At 50.7% G+C, this 23303-nt stretch overlaps 1 protein-coding gene across 3 annotated transcripts in view; it reads right to left on the bottom strand.

Moving 5' to 3' along the window:
• Nucleotides 1-23303, bottom strand: part of PIK3R3 (phosphoinositide-3-kinase regulatory subunit 3) — a 313811-nt gene that overhangs the window by 176118 nt on the left and 114390 nt on the right. For all 3 annotated transcript variants that reach the window (XM_042845026.2, XM_005302995.5, XM_065553757.1), the window contains exon 5: nucleotides 8221-8352. In XM_042845026.2, the coding sequence (XP_042700960.1) occupies nucleotides 8221-8352 (132 nt within the window). The remainder of the gene's footprint in view (nucleotides 1-8220; nucleotides 8353-23303) is intronic.

Consider the following 23303-nt stretch of genomic DNA (forward strand, 5'->3'; position numbering starts at 1 on the left):
CTACACAGAGGCCCCTGTGGCGTGGGGCCCCAGGCAACTGCCCTACGTGCTACCCCCTAACGCCGGCCCTGGCTTGTATATGCAGAAAACCAGTTACTGTGGCACAGGGGGGCTGTGGAGTTTTTATAGCATGTTGGGGGGGGGCCTCTGAAAGAAAAAGGTTGAGAACCCCTGCACTCCATTGATGGCCCCGGGCTTCCTTTCTTTCGCCGGTTCAGCTTTCACAAGGCCATCTGCTCTGGACACGGATGTTAGAGCATCACGGCGGGGATATGCCTATATGCCGGGGTGTCTATCAATTCATGGATTCCTAGGCCAGAAGGGACCACTGGGATTATTTAGAAAAACATCCGGTCTTGATTGAAACAGTCATCAGTGATGAAGAATCCACCATGAGCCTTGGTAACTTGTTCCCATTGGTTAATTACTCTCCCTGTTAGAAATGAATACCTTACATCCAATCTGAATTTGTCTAGCTTCAACTTCCAGCTTTCTCTGCTAGATTGAAGAGCCTGTAATCAAATATTTGTTTCAGAGGGTGGGTACTTACAGACTCTAATCAAGTCACCCCTTGACCTTTGCTTTCTTAAGCTCCTTGAGTCTATCACTCCAAGGCAGGTTTTCTTCTCCCAACCCTCTCCGGTTCATCTACATTCTTCTTGAATGGTGGGCACCAGAACTGGACCCAGGATTTCAGCAGCAGTAAAATAACCTCTCTGCTCCTACACGAGATCCCTCTGTTTATGCAGCCCAGGATGGCATTAGCTCTTTTGGCCCCAGCGTTGCACTGGGAGCTCGTGTTCAGCTGATTCTCCACCCCAACCCCCAAATCGTTGTCTGTCACGGCTTCCCAGGATACAGTCCCCCATCCTGTAAGTATGGCCCACAGTCTTTGCTCCTAAATGGGGACATTTCCACATAGCCGTATTAAACCACATTGTTCGCTGGCGCCTAGCTGACTGAGCGATCCAGGCCGCTCTGCCAATAGAGATATTTACTACTGGGAGGAGTTGGGGTGAGAGCTGACTCGCCCCACATGGAGACCTGGCCCCATCCCAGAACTTGGTAGTAACCGACCTCAACTGGCACTGGCCTTGTCTACGCCCCAAGCCCCACCTGTCAATGGCTGCTACCAGCCCCTAACAGATTAAACAGCACGTGCTTTGCCTGCCTAGATGCTGAAGGAGGATCTCAGTGTTTTCCAGCGTATGTATTTCCGGACGTATAAAGGTATTTAGGTGCCTACGTTGCATTCATTTCAATGGGAGTTAGGCACTGAAATGGCTTTGTGAATCTGGGCCCGGCGGCCGCTCTATCGCCTCCCCCAGGAGCAATCATTCTAAGGAACTCCCCCAGTAGAGGAGATACGGGATGCTCCCGGAGCCACTTCCACAGGTTAATAAACACCCCCAGGGTCACCAAGAAACAGCTGCCCGGAAAACCGGACAAAAGGAACAGCACAGCCGTAACGCAGGGCTTTGCACTGAGCAGAGGGAAGCTCTTTTTGGCTGCCAGGACCTTTCTAGAGAGCCGGCCGGCGGGGAACGACACGTGGGCCTTCGGAGCTAGAAGCATGGACTTCTGCAGCCTGAGCTAAGGGCCATCTCGCTGGCTACTCCAAGAGGAACGCTGCTGCCAGGGGCAGTGCTCATGGGCAGAGCAGGCAGGGCTGAGGGATGCGTGGCCGCTCAGCTCACTGCAAGAGCCAATGGACGGCCCTGTGAACTAGACGGATCCGACTGGTTGGGGGGGTGACCTCCTCTGAACATCTGGCCTTCAGGAGCTCTAGGAACAGGGCTGAGATCCTGACATAGCGTTTGGCACGGCAAAACACACACTGAGGAGCAAGGGCTGAGCAAAAGGGGAGCTAGAGGGATACTCCCCGGCTCTCATCTAGCGCTGTTCATCTGCCGCTCTTCCAGCACTTTACTGAGGAGGGCAGGATTGTTACCCCCATTTACACATGGGGAAACTGAGGCACAGGGCGGGGATGTGACCTGCAGAAGGTCACCCAGCGAGTCAGTGGCCGAGCTGGCAATAAGACCCCAGGTCTCCTGAGGCCCCGTGCTCTACCCACTAGGCTACACTGCCCCCCCCCCCCCCAAGACTCGCGACGTTTGCCCATTGATTTTTAAGGCTTTGCTTGTTAAATCCTCGTATGCAGCTCCACTTGCTCATCCTAATACAGCACTTGAGGGCGTGATGACAGAAACTGGGAAAGCACTGCGAGCTCATCCCGCCCAGGCCAGCCCCGGTCACTACGAGATAGTCCCGCACGGTAGCCCCCGTAGGGCTTTGTCTGAGTCTAGTTTTTCCACCTTGGGCAAAGGATCGGGTCGAATTCAAGCTGGCTGGATTGTACAAGATCATAGACAGTCCCAAACAAGGGGGAAGGTGCTCAGAGGGGGGCTGGAAGCACCATTATTAAGCCTGAATCTTTTGTTATAAACTCATGAAATTCCTCTGCTGGGCAAGGCCACCCTAGCAGCTTCTTGGAGATGGCTTAAAGCGCTCTCCAGCCTCACCTGCAGGCAGCTTCCAGAGCCACGCTGCTCAAGGTAAAGGATTCCAGAGCGCTGTCGGTACCCAGCTGATAGGGCCCTTAGAAATACCATCTAGGGATTATCAGTTCTTCTGGGCAGGGCCCGGATCTTCCTATCCATTTGGAAAGCAGCCAGTACGTTTTGGATGCAACCACGATAGAAATAATATTCGCCACGCAGACAGCTAGCTAGCTCTGTCTGCTCCCGGCAAGGGTTTCCATGCTAAAGGCCCCCTTAAAGTAGAGGGGGAGGACTGGACTGAGATTTGGGAGTCCAACGTTCAGTTCTCATCTCTATCCCAGACTCTGCGTGACGTGGGACAAGTCCCGTTGTGTCTCCGTTCCCCACCCGTGAACTGGGGATAACAATTCCCTACCTCACCCTGGTGTGGTGGGGATAAATTCACTCCCGTGTGCAAGGTGCTCAGAGACGCTGGTGGGGGCAGCGAAAGAAGAAATTCTGCTCTTTGGCGTAGTCCCTGCTTTCTCTCCGCTAGAAATCACTTAGAAGGTCTTCGGAGCCCAGCCTGGCTGCTGGATGAACTGAAGATTTCCGCCTGTCTGAACCTTCCCAGTTATAAGCACTTGGCCGGTTGCTTGAATGAAAAATTCCAATAAAACCTAACCTGTAACAATCTAATGCAGGCCAAAAACACTCCCAGAGACCGAAAGGAGCGTCCAACATCCTGAGCGAAAAAGCAGAGCTTTTTCTATGCCCATATAAAGCCAAAAGTTGACTAGATTACAGTAAAACCTTCCCAGGCACCCAAGCCAAAATATTGTAATAATGCTTTCTTCCTGGGCCCGAGGCACAGGGACCCGGCAGCTCCTTGGACTTCTGCCATGGCCAGGGCACACCGGCTCTGCGCCGAGAGCCTTTCAGCGTTTGAGACAGCGCCACCTATTCGGGTATCTGTGGACGAGGGCTGGGCAGTGGTGTTTGGACACGGCTTCCTGCATTTTCCATCTGTATCTGTGCTTCCTTCCAGGACAGATCGGGCTAGAGCCTAGCTGCTGCCTTCAGCGCAGGGTGAATTTCTCAGACGTGCCATTGGTTTTGCCACCGGGCGCCATCATTTAGGAGCCCCACGTGTACCTGCACCAGAGGCCAGCGGGCGATTGCTAAGGAGTAAATCCTGCAGTCATCAGCCTTCGCTTAGGAGAAATGGCGCACTGAAATCAGTGTGGATTTTTGCCTGACAGAGTAAAAAGTGAGGGAGGACTTCAGGATTTGGCCAGGACCAGGACCAGGATAGAAGTCAGGACCCAAGTCCTGAGGGTCATGTCATGTGTCACTCCAGCAGAGGATCGGTCTTATCAGACAAGGTCCTTAGCCAAGAGTCCTGGTTCAGAACACTTCTGAACGTTTGCTCCTGCCCCTACAATGGGATGGACTACAAAGTCCAGCTTCAGATGCTAACCAGGCCTTCTGCTCTGTATCTTCCTGACTCTTCTTTACTTCTAGGGTAGAAGAGAGTTAGTTTCTCCAGTGTGTGTAACTCTCAAGGCGTCTCGGCAAAGGGCTAGATACCGGCGATGCAGGCCCAGCTCACTTGCATCCTTAGACATTAGGACCGGCTTCGGGAGGGCGTGTTGGGGTTATTCCAGGGGTATTTTCAAGGACTGCTGAGGGATCCTAGCTTCTGCCCCGATAACCACCGGAGATGGGCACAAACAGCTGTGGTTTCACGTCTCCGCCCCAGGGCAGCGTTTAGAGTCTTTGCTGCTGGGTGGAAATTTGTGGTGTTTGGCTTGGTTGACGGTTGTGCACAATCCAAAGAAGCAGCACTCGGATGCTGGGGGATTGTGAAATGCCTCGGTCCCGGTATGCGGAGAGCTTGTTTGTTATGATTCATGGCATGGGAGAGGATTATTGAGGAATTCTACCACTGCCTGCCGTAGAAGCACCACCAGACTCCTGAATTCCTCTGTGCGCATAGCTCGGCTGGGCTGGTTTCTGCAAGGATCTGCAGGAGGGGAAAACAGGGTAAGGGAGCAAGGGGCCTTCCCCCGCCCATTGTGCCGCTGCACAATTTCAGTCCTTGGTGTTCTCGACTGGCCTGCGGTGTGTGCTCATGTCTCCTCTTTGTGTCTGGGCCGACGGACAATAGCAGCCTGCTACTTCCCCACTGCAGAGAAAGCTCTTCCTTAGTGCGAGTGGGCGAGCCTGTGATTTCCAGTGTGGAAGTCCCTGGGTTCAATCCCCATCCTCCCCTATGGCGGCTGTTTGAGGACTCAGTTGCAGGCCCGGTATACCCGCACTCCCCCGAGCGCAAGGAGTGAGCGAGCTAGCACCCCTGCTGGTGCTGGATATCCCAGAGAGGGCAATGCCCCCCTCTCCATCAGCAGCCCCAGAACCAGGAGGGAGCATGTCCTGTCCCTCTGGAAAGCACCGTGCCTACCTGAGACACTCCGGCAGCTGGCACGGGGCCTGCGATTCTCTGCCCTGGAGTTTGTGGCTAGCCCTGTGGAAGGACGGGATTTCCTGAAGTTTGAGGAGCCCAAGCCTTCCTGGGGAATGAACTATCTGATTCTGCAGGTCTGAAAAGCTCCCTGCCTCTGAGGGAGCTCAGATTCAGAGCTGAACATCACGGCCTGACCCATGGCACTCTGCTACAGGTGGGGTCATCAGCGGAGGACCCAATTTCCCCCCGTCACCAGCTTTCCTCTTTGCTCTGCAGCTGATGGGGGCATCTCCTGGGTTCTCAGCTTGACGGCTCGATTGACCCAGGAGACTCAAAAAAAACCGCAGCCAACCTAGCCCCATACAGCCAAACAACTGACCTGTCTACTCAGTACCACTGGCCCCCTTGCATTTACCGAATGTCTGTGAAAAGCTGCCGGACAGAGCGCGTGGCTCATCTACAGTGGCTGCAATTGTTAGTAATGCTAAAGTCGTGGCTGTCCACGTGGCTGTTTCGGAGGGAGTTGTGTGTTGGGGACGGGGATGGTGGATGAAGGGCAGGGGAGATACCATATGTGCCTGATTCCTCAAGAAGCTTTCAGATGGAGCAGGCCAGGCGTGGTTTGTGCCGGTTAGTTTTCGACCGGTCGTTTCTGTTATTGTGACGATCTCTTGGTGCTTTTCAGCGGTAAAGGCACCGGTCTGGTGCTGGTGTCGCTAGACTTCAACGGCGCTACACCAGCTGACACCAGCTGCAGATTGGTCACTCAGTCGCTGCCTTGCAGACTGTACAGTCGGAGGCCCTGATTCTGAAAACACCTTTCTTATGCGAACAGCCTGTCCGCCTGACTTGAATGGGACTAGTCCCGGGAGGGAGGGTTGGCAGCACGGGGGCCTCCCTTGGGCAACAGATGATGCAACGGGGAAGGGAAACAAGACACAATCACGGCAGTGGTTTGGATTTGGTGCTTGTTCCATCACTGCCCTTTCCTAAATGGCGACGCAGCGTTTGCTCCCTGCCCTGAACTGGAGTGCATTCTGCCTGCCTGCTGGCCCGCCCCAGAGGGGGCTGCATTTCAGCCGTGTGCGAAGTGATCCCCAGGTGTAATTTGTCGAGCTCTGTTGGGATAGCACTCTGGGCTCCTTTGGGATGAAGGGCTAGTGATGGGCCACAGTCATCCCTGGGGTAACTCCATGGACAGCAGGGGTGGATTTGGCCCGTTAGTGTCTCTAAATCTCAACGATACCTGCAACTAAGCAGCGAGGCCAATAGCAAGTACCGGGCTTCGAGTCTATTCCCTTTCACAGACTGGCTGCAATAAGGAAGGGCATCCACACAGGACTGCAGAACGACTCTAAAGAGAAACCAATGCTTCTTCTGGTGAAGGGATCTCCGTGGCTATTTAATGTTTTACCAGCAGGCCCCTGCCCGTTGTGTCCATCTCCCGATGTCATCCCAGTGATGGACACAGCAGGGACAACGGGCTCCGGGGAGGTGAGTGCTTTTCCTAAAGGCTCTTCCACGTCCGCAGGTCGAGAGGTCGCCAGCGGTGTGACAAATGATGGATGAGGCAGGGAGGGGCGGCGGGGACGTCGCTTTTAATGGCGATCGATTTCTTGACCTTGATCTAACACTTGGGGTGGGGGTTTCCACGTGCTCCATCCATCCCCGCACTTCGATCGTTACGAATAGCCGCTTGAAGAGATTATTATGGACTGGGAGACAGGGACAAAGCCTCATGATGCCTATTCGGAAGGGAGAAGCAACGTGTTGTGCTCATTTTGAGATTCAGCTTCTTCGGAGTGTCGGCTAACAGGAAGTTGGAACAGCCACAGCTCTAAAGCAGTAACTGGGAACGGGAAAACGAAGGGGAGTCGGGTGGTCTGGGTTCACTTCCTTGCTTTTGCAGGGTGACCCTGGGCAAGTCACTTAGTTTTCCTGAACTTCCTTTGAAACGGGGATACTACTACTCCCTTTTGGTCACCATTCGTCTGTCTCGTCTCTTTAGATTGTAACCTCTCCAGGGCAGGGACGGTCTACCAGGGCTCTCGGGATATGTCCTCTGTGTATGTAGAATGCTTAGCCCAAGGGGGACCCGATCTTGCAATGCAGCCTGTCCTACACGACACTTCATCCCAGATCCTCGTCAGCTACCACACGCTAAGCAAGATTGACTTCAATCAGCTGGGTTTATTAGGCTCTTTAGAGGGAGACCTCTAACGAACTGTGAGATGCCCACAAGGTAGAAGCCAGGGTGATTCAGTGAGGGGCATCTTTCCTGATCCATTATCCCAGTGGATGGGAGGGGGTGCTGCTGTGTTTGGGAGGAGACGTGAAGCCTTTATCCCAACCTCTTGGGGTCATTAAAATACATCACTGTGTTTTTCTCAAGTGTAGAAAGAGAGAAGGAATCCGGTGAAGGAAATTTCCCCTGAAAAGCATTACCTGGAGACGCATTGCTGCCCCTTCTACATGGGTGGAATCTGCTATACATTTCAGGGAACCTCCAGATCCAAGCCCACCCCTAACTTTAAAACAAATAAAAGGAAGTATTTCTTCACACAATGCACAGTCAACCTGTGGAACTCTTTGCCAGAGGATGTTGTGAAGGATAAGACCATAACAGGGTTCAAAAAAGAACTAGATACATTCATAGAGGATAGGTCCATCAATGTCTATTAGCCAGGATGGGCAGGGCTAGTGTCCCTAGCCTCTGTTTGTCAGAAGCTGGGAATGAGCGACAGGGGATGGATCACTTGATGATTCCCTGTTCTGTTCATTCCCTTTTGGGCACCTGGCATTGGCCACTGTCAGAAGACAGGATACTGGGCTAGATGGACCTTTGGTCTGACCCAGTAGGGTCATTCTTATGTACTTAGCACTCCTGGATTGGGGAGATCCTAAACCAGAGGGACCGATATTAGATGCAGCGGAGGATAGTGGAAATCTCACGGGAACAAGTGATCTCATGAGATTTCCCCCACGCTTGCCTGAAATCCACACGCCGCTAGAGAAATTAGAGGATGTCTGACGCCGTCTAACCGGAGCCCTAGTCCTGGCTTAACCACGCGCCTGAACTCCAGCCCTTCAACCTAAGCCCAGTCTGGATCCAGATGTGGACCCCACCGGTCACTCCAGACCGAGTTCTATTCAGTAGCACCAGCAACTGATCACGAGACGCAGTGATGGCCCCTTTACCAAGCCTTTCCATGAGGAAGCTTGAAGAACCCCACCGCCCATAAAGCAACCAGGCAAAGCAAACGGGGTGATTACCTTGAGCAGTGTAGACTAATTCGCTGTAGATTGCGGGGTGGATCACAGGGCACGGGAGCTCGTGGAGGTACCACTTCAGTGCCTCGGCCAACGTCTGCCCGTCAAACGGGTCCGTGTCTACAGCTGCTGCATCTGGAAGGGAAGAGGAGGAAGAACGTCACTCCCATAGGCCAAAGATACAGACGAGCTGGGGGGAAATGTCTGCCCCAGAGCAAAACCCTTCATGGTCTGGAGGGATCCTGCCCCGAGGCTGAAACTGACCAATCCTCACGGTTGAGATACGCACAGCAATCACTGGAGACAACAATGGTACTCATGGCTGGCCTGGGCTAAAGCATCCTATTATTTTTTGCTACCCCATCCTACTCCGTCCCTGCCAAGCCCTTCTTGGTCTCATCCACCTGTTGGGGGAAATCCTGACCCACTGTCATCCTTGGTAAAACTCCCACTGGCTTCAGTGAGCCCAGCCTTTCTCCCCTTATGGCTTGTCTGTTTAGACTGAAAGCTCTCTGAGGCCGGGATGCTCTCATGCTGTATATCTGTACAGCACCTAGCACAATGGAGCGTGGACCCCCAACAATCCTCTGAAGGAGAAGGTCAGTTTTCAATACACTGTAATTCACGGAAAACAATTCAAAGCAAAACAAAACACCATCCACGAGAGCTGGTTCTTCCTCCTCAGAGAGAAGCCCGTAACCTGCCTAAAAGTAAACGCTGGCAATTAGAAGAGACAAGCACATCACAAACCATGGGGCATCCAATTATTTTCCCTGTGTCCTCAAACGTGCCCCTTTGAAAAGACGAGTAGCTGCTGAATTACCACCAGGGTGTTACACGCTGAAATTGAGTTTTGAATTGAATGGCTCAGAACTTTGGATTGATTTGTGCATTGGGCTTTAGGAACAGAGACATCCTCCCAAATCACACAGACGGGAATCACTGAAATGCAGCTGCCTCTCGAGTTGGGCACGGCAGTGTATCATGCCCAAAGTGACACTATAAGGAAGTGAATGGAATTGGTCTGGGATGCTGGTGGCAGTGCTGAAATCTCCCGTCAAAGCGAGCCTCGTGCCGCAGGGGCTGCCGGCTGGGGGAGGGCTCCGTCCAATCCAGCTGGGGACAGACACGTTTCATTCTAGCACCCTAGCAGGAGCAATTGCAGCAACGCTCCGCTGCATCTCCCAACAGGTGCTAGAACCACTCCGAAAAGAGAGCAGCCCGTCCTGCCGACCTTCGCTCCCTTCGCAGTCTGGAACTCCTTTGCACAGGTCCCTGGATGGCTGCCAAGCCCCCCCCCCCCCGTCCCCCACGGCTTGGGGCTGGCTTTTGTGTTCAGACCTGGGTCACCGTGTCATCCAGCTGCTTAGAAACCCGCAGTTGCTCGGTCCCCTCTCCAATGCACCGCGTGCTAGAGGCCGGGCTGACGGGGCATCGTGACAGCTGTTTACATGAGTGCGGGCCAAGGTGACTGGGAAAGATCAGCGGTGATTGTGAGCCTGGGTGGTATTAATAACTCCTGGTAATTATTAGCACCACAGACTGAGGCCTCTGCTAATTTGCTGGGTTAAGTGTCAGCACGGACGCCGCATCCCAGGCACTGGGACGAGCATTTCCGTGTTTTGAGGCCTCTCAAGGAAAACACCCAGCAGATTTTTGGAATGTGCCGTGTTACCAGGGAACATTTACCGCTAGCGTGACTCCGTTCAGCCCCGCAGACTGACACACAGGATGCACTTGGCCCATCCCGGTGAGTCTTTGCGCCAACAACTCACTTACACCAAACGCTGATTTCATCTCCGTTGTGCGCTCTTCGGCCAAAAGCCTCGGTTTTGCCGGTGGGGAGGCCCAGAGCGGTTAAAGTGACTTGACCCAAGTTCACAGGCCAAGAAAGGAAACACGGGGAGTCCTGTCTCCAAGTCCTCTGCTCTAACCACTTAAGCACACTCCCTTTGTCCCATCCGCCTACCCTGAGTTATAGCAGATAAGGACAACTGGAAACACGTGACCATTCTGGATAAAAGTCACGGCACGTTTCTCACTTCGTGCATGGCGGCGTGAGTAAAGGCAGCTCCGGCTGAAACCCTTTGACGCTGGTGACTCCACTGGTGTCCCAGCTGCTGTGGTGTGCTGTGCTCCTAGGGGTATGCAGTGGGTGCAGTGCCCTTGACTTTCCCCCATCATCCTCGACAAAGGCCTTTGCTGTATATTCGCAGGACAGCCATCCACAGATATGTGGCATGATGCTGGTCTATGCCATAGCTACGTTGGTTAGAAGTGAAAAACCCCCACCATCCTAGCTGACAGCCCTGCTGGCCAAATCTCTAGTGTAGGTGCAGTTCTACTGGACAAAGAGCTTTTGAGGGTATAGCTTATTTTGTTTGGGGAAATGGTATAAGGTATAATGACAAGATGTTCCTGGCAGGGACTGTAACGATTGGGTAGCGCTGAGCACAGGGTTGGTGTTACACAAGTAAAGAATGCCAGTTTTCCCCGGACGCAGCCTTAACTGGCCTCTGCAGCTCTTGGGAGCTACCAGACTCGTGTACAGGCTCGTAGAGGGGCCACTTGTCCCTCTGATCCTGCCAAGGCCCCATTGTGCGACAACGACCCGCAATGGGGTCGGGGGGGATGACACAAAAATTGTTCATGCAGGAAACTTAACATGCCACAGGACTCATTGCTTGGGTGTCAATTTGTCTGTCTAAAACCTGGCCTGAAAATAGGGCAGTAAATCCACTGGGGAGAGCTTTAACTCCCGCCCGGAGAGCCAGACACAATGCAAACTGGGGATGGCTCTTTCAATAGTTGTGGTTATCCCCTTACATCAAATTACCCTTATTTTAAGCATTAGGGCCTGACTCTGGTTCACGTAGCCTGATGCAAATCAGGAATGACTCTGCTGAGCTCAGTGGAGCTGAAGGGATGTCAAACCTGGGGCTACAGATCACAGAGGTACTGGAACGGGGCGGGGGGAGATCAGGGGGCCACCCCCATACACACTTTTAGGGACCTTCTGCTGCTCCTGGCGGGTCATCTTTCTGGATCCCTCTTCAGAGGCTTTCCAGGGGCAGACACAAAGATTAAGGGCAGTTGCGATGGGAGATGGCTACATTCAGATATGAGCAGGAAAATAAAGAAACGAGCGGAGCTCAAAAGACGAGTTACTACAAAGACCAAGATACCCCAGCCTAACCTGAGGTGGAATTATCCATAACCTGGCCCCTAACTAGAGTCTGGAGCTACCTGAGGCCTCTCTTACCCTGTCGCGCTGCGGGAGTCGAACCCACAACTTGGCCTGCTGTTCATTCCCCAAGAGGGGTAACTGAGATCCAGTCCTTCAGGCTGCTCGCCAGCTGGGCTTGGGACTTCAGTTCCATTGCAAACACTAGTCCTCTGTAGCTGGTGTTTTCCTGGCCCTCAGGATGGCAGGCAGCCGACCCAGCCATCTGAGGCACTAATCCTCCAATCTTCACCTCACATAATGGGGAGAGGTGACCCCCACTTTCACTGAGCCTCGACAAAGTTTTGGTCTAGGCTCCAGGTCATGTTTTGGTCAGTGGTGTGAGCGCCCCCCTGGCTTCTTCTATACAGGGCCACTGTGAGGCACTTGAAAGAAAACCCTGGTCAGTCCCTTATTTACAGGAGACAAAAGAGGCCTTCACTTCACGCTTGGCTTCGTGACCAGATAGAAAACCACGCTGAACAATGCCAGAAGCGAAACCTCTAACCCAGCAATTGGAGACACTACCTCATAGTCAGTGCTGACCACAAGCCTGACCGTGAACCTCGGAGCGACTCCCCCGGGGGAACGGCAGGTTCAAACCCAGTGGCTAGGTCCATGAGAAAACAGACTCGTAACGAAGTCAGCCTGGCAACCTGCCTTGGCCAAGTGTGACACAGAGCAAGGCGTATGCTGGGTTTGTGCTGCATTCCCAGGAGCAAAAGGCTGGGACATATCACGGTGATTTTCCCTAGGATTACGATGATTGGAAGAAATGGAAATGTACCAGCTACAAATGCCATGGTAATAACCCTTAGCAGTGCTTCTATTGCCATCTTAGAGCACAGATCTGCAAGCAGAAACTCTGCATGTGTTATTAATTGGATGCACTGGACGGTGGTAGCTGTTTGGGGCACCACTGGTGTCATGTGATGGGTATTTGCACTTGGGCTGGAGCCAGGGTATAAAACCCAGTTTCTCCCCAGGACATCTGTACCCCACTTCTCTGACCCTTCCCAGCTCTTTCTGCTGTTCTTCTAGACAGAATGTGGGGGGATTTGATAGCTGCTTTCAACTACCTGAAGGGGGGTTCCAAAGAGGATGGAGCTCGACTTTTCTCAGTGGGGGCAGATGACAGAACAAGGAGCAATGGTCTCAAGTTGCAGTGGGGGAGGTCTAGGTTGGATATTAGGAAACACTATTTCACTAGGAGGGTGGTGAAGCACTGGAATGGGTTACCTAGGGAGGCGGTTGGAATCTTCTTCCTTAGAGGTTTTTAGGGCCCGGCTTGACAAAGCCCTGGCTGGCATGATTTAGCTGATGTTGGTCCTGCTTTGAGCAAGGGGTTGGACTAGATGACCTCCTGAGGTCTCTTCCAACCCTAATCTTCTATGATTCTATGATTTTTCCTTTGGCAATATATTTTTCTTTTTTATTATCAATTACAATATTGTTACAAGCTGTGAGCAACCTTGTTATGAGTTGAATTAAAATCACATTGAGATTGATAGGTGTGAATTCGCCCTTTAATTAACGTCACTGTAAGCATATGCCCCCATCTAAAACAAAAGGTATAGGTGAACCCATCCAGGAGCTTTTTTGAGTATTGTTTTGGGTGTTCTTGGGTTCTTTTTATGTTCAGAGACGTAGAGTTTTGTTCCTTCCTTGTAAATAAACAAGACTGTGTCCAAGAAAATCCCAGCCGCCATCAGTTTCTATTTCCAGCTCGGATATCCCCAGGGCCCTGAACTCTGTCTAGCTGCTCAGGTCAAAAAGGAGCAACAGTATAATATAAAATTTAAAAAGTTGAAACCAAATGTTTTGAATGACCTGAAATGGCACTTCTCCCTGCCCCCAAATTCACTTCCCTTCCCCCCACCCTCCAAATTCACTTCACGGAAAACTTCTGAAATTTGACACTTTGTTCCATGACAAAAAACAAACTTCAAAATGTTGGAACTTCCTGTGAAATGGAAATTCCGGTTCCCGCGCTGCTCTGTTTGGGAGTATGAGAAGCCTGCAAATCAGGGGACTGGATGTTCCATACAAGTGGGGACCCAGGCGCTAAACCCCATCCAAAACCCCAGCCCTGAGCACATCACAACTTGGGGGAACTTTGACTCTGGGCCTTGACCCCAGTTTCCCAACTATCCCCCATTTGTATCATGAAAACTCGGGCGCTGAGCCCCCCTGAAGTTGAATCTGGACAGCGACACCATGCGGAGATGCAGTTAACGGTTCTGTGGGGCTCTGCATTCACCCAGCGACGTGGGAGCAGACCTGGCAGACGCAGTCAAGGAGGACCTCTATGGCTTTTCTGAGCCATTGTGGGCATATTTCTCTGCTTCGGTCTAACGCCATTTGTCATTGTCCGTTTTCATGAGGGGAGACAAGCTCGGCAGAGGTGTTTAAAGACAGAGACTCGACTCTGATGAGAGCTCTGAACAAAGGAGCCATTTTTCGACCATCTTAATAGAGGCTGTCTAGGAGGCCAGAGTTTATTGCAAAGCTTGTTAACTCTCAGCTCCTAGTGCGTCCACAAAGGGCAGAGGAGAGAGACCTAATGAGCAAGCAAGAGAGACAAGGAAATTGCTGGTTTTTTTCTCTCTGCCCTTTTTAAGATGCTATGGTGGCATCGTTTTGTGTTGCAGCATGAACGCTTCCCGGGGGCAGTTATAGATCAAAATTTAAAATATGCTGCACTTGTATGGCCCTTTTGAGCTGAGGATCTCCAAGCACTGTACAAATAAGCCCTTCCAGGTTCCTGGCAGACAAGGTATTATTATCCCCATCTTACAGATGGGGCCGGGAGAGATCTAAGTCCTCAGAGTTCTTCTTCCATAGTAAAGCACCTCTCTGCAGTGTAGCCCAGACGACATGGCATGAGTCATCCAGCACGCAACCACACAGACCTGTGCCAGCCATCCGGCTGATGGCCACACCGGCCACTCCCAGCCCTTCAAAGTCTAAGGGTCCACCTCTACTCGAGCCAGAGGTGTGATTTCCATCTCACACAGACGTCGCTTGGATCGAGCTAGCATGCTACAAACAGAAGCGGCGTGATGCGCTGCCCGCCCCACGTACACCCCACCCAGGACCCCAGGTACGTACTCGGGGGGGCTAGCCCGTCCTGCTGCCTGACTCGCCCCGCCGACGCTTCTATTTTTAGCGCGCTAGCTCAGTCGGAGCGACTGTGCGTGTGTCGATCCCAGCTCCAGCTGCTGTGTAACTGACACTGCTGGGGGGGAAACCAGTCTCGTTACTAATATCCCAGGGGTGCCCACCTGAGAGCCGGCACCCTGCGGTGCTCGGCGTTTTAGAGACACATCTCGTGAGAGGGCTTGCCAGGGACAGCCAAAGGGGAAGCGGAACTTTCGCAAAGTGATTTGCTCAAGGACGCCCAGCAGCCCGTGGCAGAGCTAGGAACAGAAGCCAGATCTCCTGACTCCCAGTCCAACTCCCTGCCCGCTGGGTCACACAACCTCCTCTCGTGCCCGTTTAGATGAAAACATTCTCTGCAGAGCCACTGACTCCTGGTTTCTCTACACTCACTCGCTCTCGAGCAAGTCCTGTTGTATTCCTGTAAATCCCCTGTATAGTTAAACCCTCTCGTGTGGGGGGATGGGGAGGGCACCTGTAGTGAATAGATCTTTGTCTTTCCATGAGACCGGGACTAGGTAGCAATTATGCCTCCCTTGGCTCTGAGCAGCTATTCTGACCAGGTCTCCTGATGCTGGAATAATGGGTGGCAATTATTTATCCTCCTCCTCTGGGTAGTCATTTTGTGCACAAGCTCGAATTTTCTCAGTTGAACTCACACTCCCAGTAATTTCTCTACCTCGTCTGAAGCAAGAGTGGCTAGGGTCTCATTTTACCTGTGATTTGACTAGCCAAACCAAAACAGTCCCTTAATATCCCAGCCGCGGCAAATTACGACACAGAGGAGGGCTCGTGGTTGCATAGAGTCACAGATTCCAAGGATCAGCAGGGACCATTGTGATCAGCTCGTCCAAACCCCTGTATAACACAGGCCAGAACACGTCCCAAAATAATTCCTACAGCAGAGCTTTTAGAGAACCATCCAATCTTCCTTGAAAAATTGTCAATGGTGCAGAATCTCCCACAACCCTTGGTAAATTGTTCCAGTGGTTAATTCCCCACACTGTTTAAAATTTACGCCTTATTTCTAGTCTGATTTTGTGTAGCTTGAACTTCCAGCCATTGGAACCAGTTATAACTTTTTCTGCTAGAGTGAAGAGCCTGTCATTAAATATTTGTTCCCTATGCAGGTATTTATAAATTGTGATCAAGTCACTCCTTAGCGTTCTCTTTGTGGAGCTAACTACACCGAGCTCCTTGAGTTATCGCAGTAAGGCAGGTTGGTTTTCCAATCCTTTAACCATTCTCATGGTCCTTCTCTGACCCCTCTCCAATTTATCAACATCTTTCCTGAATGGTGGACACCAGAACTGGACACAGGATTTCAGCAGCGATTGCACCAAGGCCTAGTACAGAGGTAAAATAACCTCTCTGCTGCGATTCCCTTGTTCATGCATCCAAGGATCGCATTAGCCCCTTTGGCCCCAGCGTCACACTGGGAGCTCATGTTCAGCTGATTATCCACCACGACCCCCAAATCTTCTTCAGAGTCACTGCTTCCCAGGATAGAGTCCCCCAGTCTGTAAGTATGGCCTTCGTTCTTTGTTCCTGGATGTAGCCTTTTACATTTAGCCATGTTACAACGCATAGTGTTTGCTCGTGCCCAGCTAACAAAGCGATCCAGATCACTTTATCAGTGACCTATCCTCTTCATTATTTACCACTGCCCCAGTTTTTGTGTTTTCTGCAAACTTTAACAGTGACGGTTTTATGTTTTCTTCTAGGTCACTGAGAAAAATGTTAAAGAGAGTCGGGCTAAGACCAGATTCCTGCGGGACCCCACTAAACACACACCCGCTCTGTGATGATTCCCAGTTTAGTTACAGTTGGAGACCTATCAGTTAGCCAGTTTTGAATCCATTGAATGTGTGCGGGGGTTAATTTTATATCGTTCTAGTTTTTTAATCAAAATGTTGTGCAGTACCAAGTCAAGTGCTTTATCGAAGTCCAAGTATATTACATGAACTCCTTTATCAGCCAAACTTATCTCATCAAAGAAATATGAAGTTAGCTTGACAGGATTTACTTTACACAAACCCATGTTAATTGGCATGAATGATATTACCCTCCTTTCATCTTTATTGATCAAGTCCCATTTCGGCTGCTCCATTATCTTGCTCATGGTCAATGTCAGACTGACAGACATAGAATTATCCAGGTCACCCCGTTTATCCCTTTTAAATATTGGCACACCATTAGCTTTCCCCCAGTCTTCTAGAACCCAGTGTTCCAAGACTTATTGAAAATCAACATCAACGGTCCAGCAAGCCCCTCAGCCAGCTCTTTTAAAACTCTTGAATGCAAGTTATCTGCACCTGCTGATTTAAAAAGGGTCTAACTTTTTAACTGCTGTTTAACATCCTCCAAAGATACTAGTAGAATGGAAAGAGTGTTATACCTTTACTCTATCTGTCTTTGATCCCTCCCGCATAGCATTGTTGGACAGAAATGGTAATGTACAGGTAGATGTGTGTGAGCCACTGCTCCAGTGCTTGTGATAACATCGCCTCCTGGTTGCTGGAGGCTTGAAGGGAGGATAAAAGTCTTAATATTGCTGCCAGCTAGAGGAGATTACCCTTAAATTCAAGTGGGAGAGCCCTGAGTTTATGGAATAGAAGATTAGAGCTGAGCAAATAATTGATTCTTTGGTTTGGTGGTTGAATGGAAAAATCCGAAAATAATTTTGTTTCGAACTAAAACTGATTTTTGTCCCCATTTTTTCTTGCTGACACAACCTCCCCTCCCTCCCAAGAAATTCACTTGGGTTGATTTGAAATGCCATTTTCTAGACAAAAGGCCAGTTTGAAACACAATTTCATTTTGAAACGAATCGCTCCGAAAATGTCAAAACGAACCATTTCAACGTTTTTGAAACCCCAAAGGTCGGCCCTTTGAGGGTGGAATCCCACAGTCCGGAAACCCCCTCATGAGGCGCTTCTCAAAGCCCAGCTGGGATTCGAAGGGGATAAAAGCCACCGGTTCATCGCCCTTCTGCGGGCTCCGAAGCTCCAGCCTCCACCAGGCCTCCCACGAGCTGTGCACGGAGCGTATCCCAGAGCCTTTTCCCACCAAGGCTTCACATGTGGAGCTGGTGCAGCTCACGTGTCTTCCCGCTGGATCCCACATGCTTCCCGCGTGACTTGCACTGCCATGTGTGGGGGAGGAGGCGGTTTAAAGGACAGCTCTCCGACCTGTACGCACTTTAGCTGAAGTTGATGGTTAGCATTTTAGCTCCTTACAAGCGCACTGCCCTCAGACACCTCCCAGTCTCAACGCGTCTGTCTTCGCAGCCCCACTATGAGGCAGGGAAGAGCTGTTATCCCCATTCTACAGTGGGGAAACCGAGGCACAGAGTGGCTAAGTTCTTGCCCAAGGTCACCCGGGGACTCTGTAGCAGAACCAGGAATGACCCCTCCCCCGCACGATTTCCGGAGTCCCAGTCTAGTGTCTCAGCCTGCTGTGATCTGTACAACACTCACGGTATAATGGGGCATTGCAGCAGCTCTGCCTCAGTTTCCCCTTTGGCCATCTTTGACCTATTACTGCCATAGTGGTAGCTTGACCCCCCCCGCCCCCATCAAGTCTCCTTAAAGTGTTTAACCCTTCCCGGGGTAACAGAGTCCTTTCGATGAAGTGGGTATTCACCCACGGAAGTTTATGCTCCAATACTTCTGTTAGTCTATAAGGTGCCACGGGACTCTTTGTCGCTTTAGATGTAACTGTACTTCAGCAAAACAAAATGCAGAACCAAATGATTCCTCGACCCAGCTGAGCTCCTGGTCCTCGGTCGGCCCTCCCCTCTCTAGCCAGCGCTCCTGGCTGGGGTCTGTCTCCCCTGGTCTCTTAGGAGCTCCTGCAAGAGCTTTCCTGCTCTCTGCTGCCCCTACTGCTCTCCTCTCTTTCTTCAGGTCTTATAGCCTGTCCAGGGGTTAACTGAACAGGGCTGACTGGCCAAAAACCTCTTCTCCCTGGAAAGGGGCAGGGCCTCTCTGTTACGCCGTCCTTTAGCTCTAAGCCCTTCCTGACAGCTGTGAGCAAGGGGACTGTCTCTCTCCCCCTAGAGAGAGGGCAGCTGTGTGATTGATTCGGTGCAACATCTGTCATGGATCTGAGGAGGAAAACTCTGTGGGGTCAGGCACTAGTCCCCACCGCCCACCAGCTCCAGGGGGATGATATTACCCATCCACCAGCTCTCTCTGCTTATTCTCCCACCGAAGTGGGGCGTTTTCCCAGGCAAACAGGTCACGTTTGGTAATCAAGGCCCACTGGTCCATAGCTTACAAAGAGCGACCAAAGGGGTTTCATAACTGGTTCGTCGATTGTTAAGGCGTCCGGCAGGCCAATTGTTATGCGTTATAAGCATCGATAGCAGCTGTCGTGGAGCTGCTTACATCCTACTCCCATCTGAAACATGCTGATAACGACCAGGCATCCTTGATTAACTCTTTATGAGCCATTAATAAACAGAACCTGAATGTGAAGCGGGACCGTTAATAAAATGCTAGCGAGTCTGAGAATAACCGGCCCTGACTTTCCGCTCTCCCCCTCCCATCTTTTTGGAAAAGGAGTCCTTTATTTTTATTAGAAATTCCCGGTTGGATCTTCTTCCGTTATTTCTAAAATATACAGAAGATGGATTTACGCCTCGATTCAGCCGTGCATTTAAGCCCTTGCTTTGTCAAGCACATGCTTAAAACAACTTCAGTGGGATTTCAGAACCTGCGTCATGATAAGCAGGTGCTTATGTGCTTTGCTGAATTGGGGGCTGAGCACTAGTGAAAGGGGAGTACGCAGTGTTGAAGCTTTCTCTCCCTGGAACAAGGGCAGCGTAAGTTTCCCTACCTGGAACTGTCTCTTCCTGAAACTGGTGCAAACTAAAGCAGCCCTGGGATGCCGCTGCGTTGTCCCAACCACGGAGGGGCGTGTTGAGCTGCGCTGTGTGGCCACCTGTCCATGCTGAAATGGAGTGAGACCACCCACTCGATTCACACAGGCCACCCAGTCGCTGGTAGACAGTCAGGCTTTTCATTCGCTCCTAGGACCTGCCGACGCCCGCCCGTTCCCACGAGGGAAATCGGGGGCGATGGGTTTCAGTAGCTCTTGCTGAGACTGGACACTGCAGTGTGGAGAGCTGGATCGCCGGCCAGACGGACTGCAGGGACAGTCTCCTCCAGCCAGGCTGGGATCGAATTCCCAGCTCTCGCTTTCAGCTGGAAGGGCATTGCAAACGCTGGACAAAGGGGCAGCCGGACAATAGCCGCATTTATACCACACTGGCATGCAGCCCTCGCAGCACCGTTCAGCCGGCAGCGGTGGGCTGAGTCGGCCGTGCCCAGGGCTGGATCCCACCAGCGTAGGAATGGGCGGGGCAGATTTTCAGCTGAACCCCAATTCGCACTGGGACTTGGAACCAAACCAGGGGAAATCTGGCAAGATCAGCTCCCTCTTCAGGGGAGGTCAGGCTGCCACCGTCCTGTTCCAACAGGGGTCTTCTGGGGTGAGTGGCAGTGTGGTCCTGTCCCTGCTCACCATGGGGCACTAAAAGTACCCTCATTGCCTGGCTGGGAGCCACATCTGCTGGAAAAGCAGATCCCAGGAGCTCACATCCTTCGGGGATCCCTTTCCCACAGGGCAGTGCTGGGGAGTGGAGATCCCCAGGTGAGGGGGGGGGGTCTAACTTCCAATTCCCCACCACCACCAAAGCAGAAATGGGCTTTTCCCTAGAGCTGCTTGTGAAATGGAGGTGGGGCATGGGGAGGTTTCCCCGCATGGAAAATTTCAACAAATTAAAAAAAAAATTTTTTTCCTCGAAATTGCCAGTAGAAAATTTTGACTTTTGGTTGAAAACACAATTTTTTTTTTTAACATCTTCCCCCAAATTCTGCATTTATTATTTTTCCAACTAAAAATCACACGGTTGAGGAAAGCAGACGCCTTCCTTGAACGTTTTCGTTTAGCTAAAAGCCCAATTGTCCATCGGAAAATAAAAGCTCTGATGGAAAATTTTCCACCAGCCTTGATTTTCCCAGGGATCTGGAGCCACTTAGATCTGAAACTCAGAAAACAGCTCTAGTTCGGAACACCCTGAGGGCTTTAAATCTGGAGTGCCAGATTGGGCCGTCTCTCACAGTTATATGCTCTGACGTGTTGGGACTGGCTAGATCATCTCTCTGCGCTCGTTATAGAGCGTAATTTAATTGTTCACATAGATATTGACAAAAAGGTGGCAGTTCCTTTTCTGTAGGTCCCACCTCGAAATTTGTAACAATTCTGCCTGCTGAGTTCATGGAGGCGCGCACACTGTGCATTCTTCATGGAGACTCGAATCCAGTTCCTCTCTCTGCCACTCTGCGTGTGACCTTGGGAAAGTCACGTCACGGCTCTGTGCCTCAGTTTCCCCTCCCGCCCTGTGTCTGTCTTGCCTATTTAGAATGTAAGCTCTTTGGGCCAGTGACTTTCCCTTCTCTGGGTCCATATAGCCCCTAGCACAATGGGGGCCCTCATCTCAGCTGGGACCTTTAGGTTCTAGTATAATACTCATAGACTCATAGACTTTAAGGTCAGAAGGGACCATTATGATCATCTAGTCTGACCTCCTGCACAACGCAGGCCACAGAATCTCACCCATCCACTCCTGTAACAAACCCCTAACCTATGTCTGAGTTACTGAAGTCCTCAAATCGTGGTTTAAAGACCTCAAGGTGCGGAGAATCCTCCAGCAAGTGACCCGTGCCCCACGCTGCAGAGGAAGGCGAAAAACCTCCAGGCCCTCTGCCAATCTGCCCTGGAGGAAAATTCCTTCCTGACCCCAAATATGGCGATCAGCTAAACCCTGAGCATGTGGGCAAGACTCACCAGCCAGCACCCAGGAAAGAATTCTCTGTAGTAACTCAGATCTCACCCCATCTAAAATCCCATCACAGACCATTGGGCATATTTACCGCTAATAGTCAAAGATCAATTAATTGCCAAAATTAGGCTATCCCATCATACCATCCCCTCCATAAACTTATCAAGCTTAGTCTTGAAGCCAGATATGTCTTTTGCCCCCACTGCTCCCCTTGGAAGGCTGTTCCAGAACTTCACTCCTCTGATGGTTAGAAACCTTCGTCTAATTTCAAGTCTAAACTTCCTGATGGCCGGTTTATATCCATTTGTTCTTGTGTCCACATTGGTACTGAGCTTAAATAATTCCTCTCCCTCCCTGGTATTTCTCCCTCTGATATATTTATAGAGAGCGATCATATCCCCCCTCAGCCTTCTTTTGGTTAGGCTAAACAAGCCAAGCTCTTTGAGTCTTCTTTCATATAACAGGTTTTCCATTCCTCGGATCATCCTAGTAGCCCTTTTCTGTACCTGTTCCAGTTTGAATTCATCCTTCTTAAACATGGGACACCAGAACTGCACACAGTATTCCAGATGGGGTCTCACCAGTGCCTTGTATAATGGTACTAACACCTCCTTATCTTTACTGGAAATACCTCCCCCGATACATCCCAAGACCGCATTAGTTTTTTTAACAGCCATATCACATTGGCGGCTCGTAGTCATCCTGTGATCATCCAATACTCCGAGGTCCTTCTCCTCCTCTGTTACTTCCAACTGATGTGTCCCCAATTTATAACCAAAATTCTTGTTATTAATCCCTAAATGCATGACCTTGCACTTTTCACTATTAAATTTCATCCTATTACTATTACTCCAGTTTACAAGGTCATCCAGATCTTCCTGGATGATATCCAGGTCGTTCTCTGTATTAGCAATACCTCCCAGCTTTGTGTCATCTGCAAACTTTATTAGCACATTCCCACTTTTTGTGCCAAGGTCAGTAATAAAAAGATTAAATAAGACTGGTCCCAAAACCGATCCCTGAGGAACTCCACTAGTAACCTCCCTCCAGCCTGACAGTTCACCTTTCAGTATGACCCGTTGTAGTCTCCCCTTTAACCAGTTCCTTATCCACCTTTCAATTTTCATATCGATCCCCATCTTTTCCAATTTAGCTAATAATTCCCCATGTGGAACCATATCAAATGCCTTACTGAAATCGAGGTAAGGGGAGGGATAGCTCAGTGGTTTGAGCATTGGCCTGCTAAACCCAGGGTTGGTGAGTTCAATCCTTGAGGGGGCCACTTAGGGATCTGGGGCAAAATCAGTACTTGATCCTGCTAGTGAAGGCAGGGGGCTGGACTCGATGACCTTTCAAGGTCCCTTCCAGTTCTAGGAGATAGGATATCTCCATTAATTATTATCCACTGCGTTTCCTTTGTCTAAAAAATCTGTTACCTTCTCAAAGAAGGAGATCAGGTTGGTTTGGCACGATCTACCTTTTGTAAAACCATGTTGTACTTTGTCCCAATTACCATTGACCTCAATGTCCTTAACTACTTTCTCCTTCAAAATTTTTTCCACGACCTTGCATACTACAGAGGTCAAACTAACAGGCCTATAGTTACTTGGATCACTTTTTTCCCCTTTCTTAAAAATAGGAACTATGTTAGCAATTCTCCAGTCGTACGGTACAACCCCTGAGTTTACTGATTCATTAAAAATTCTTGCTAATGGGCTTGCAATTTCCTGTGCCAGTTCCTTTAATATTCTTGGATGAAGATTATCTAGGCCCCCCGATTTAGTCCCATTAAGCTGTTGGAGTTTCAAAAGGCTCAGTTCAGAGACCGGGTGAAAGTTTGGGGCGTCCCCATCG

This window comes from Chrysemys picta, chromosome 8, assembly GCF_011386835.1.
Source record: "Chrysemys picta bellii isolate R12L10 chromosome 8, ASM1138683v2, whole genome shotgun sequence".
NCBI classification, from domain to species: Eukaryota; Metazoa; Chordata; order Testudines; family Emydidae; genus Chrysemys; species Chrysemys picta.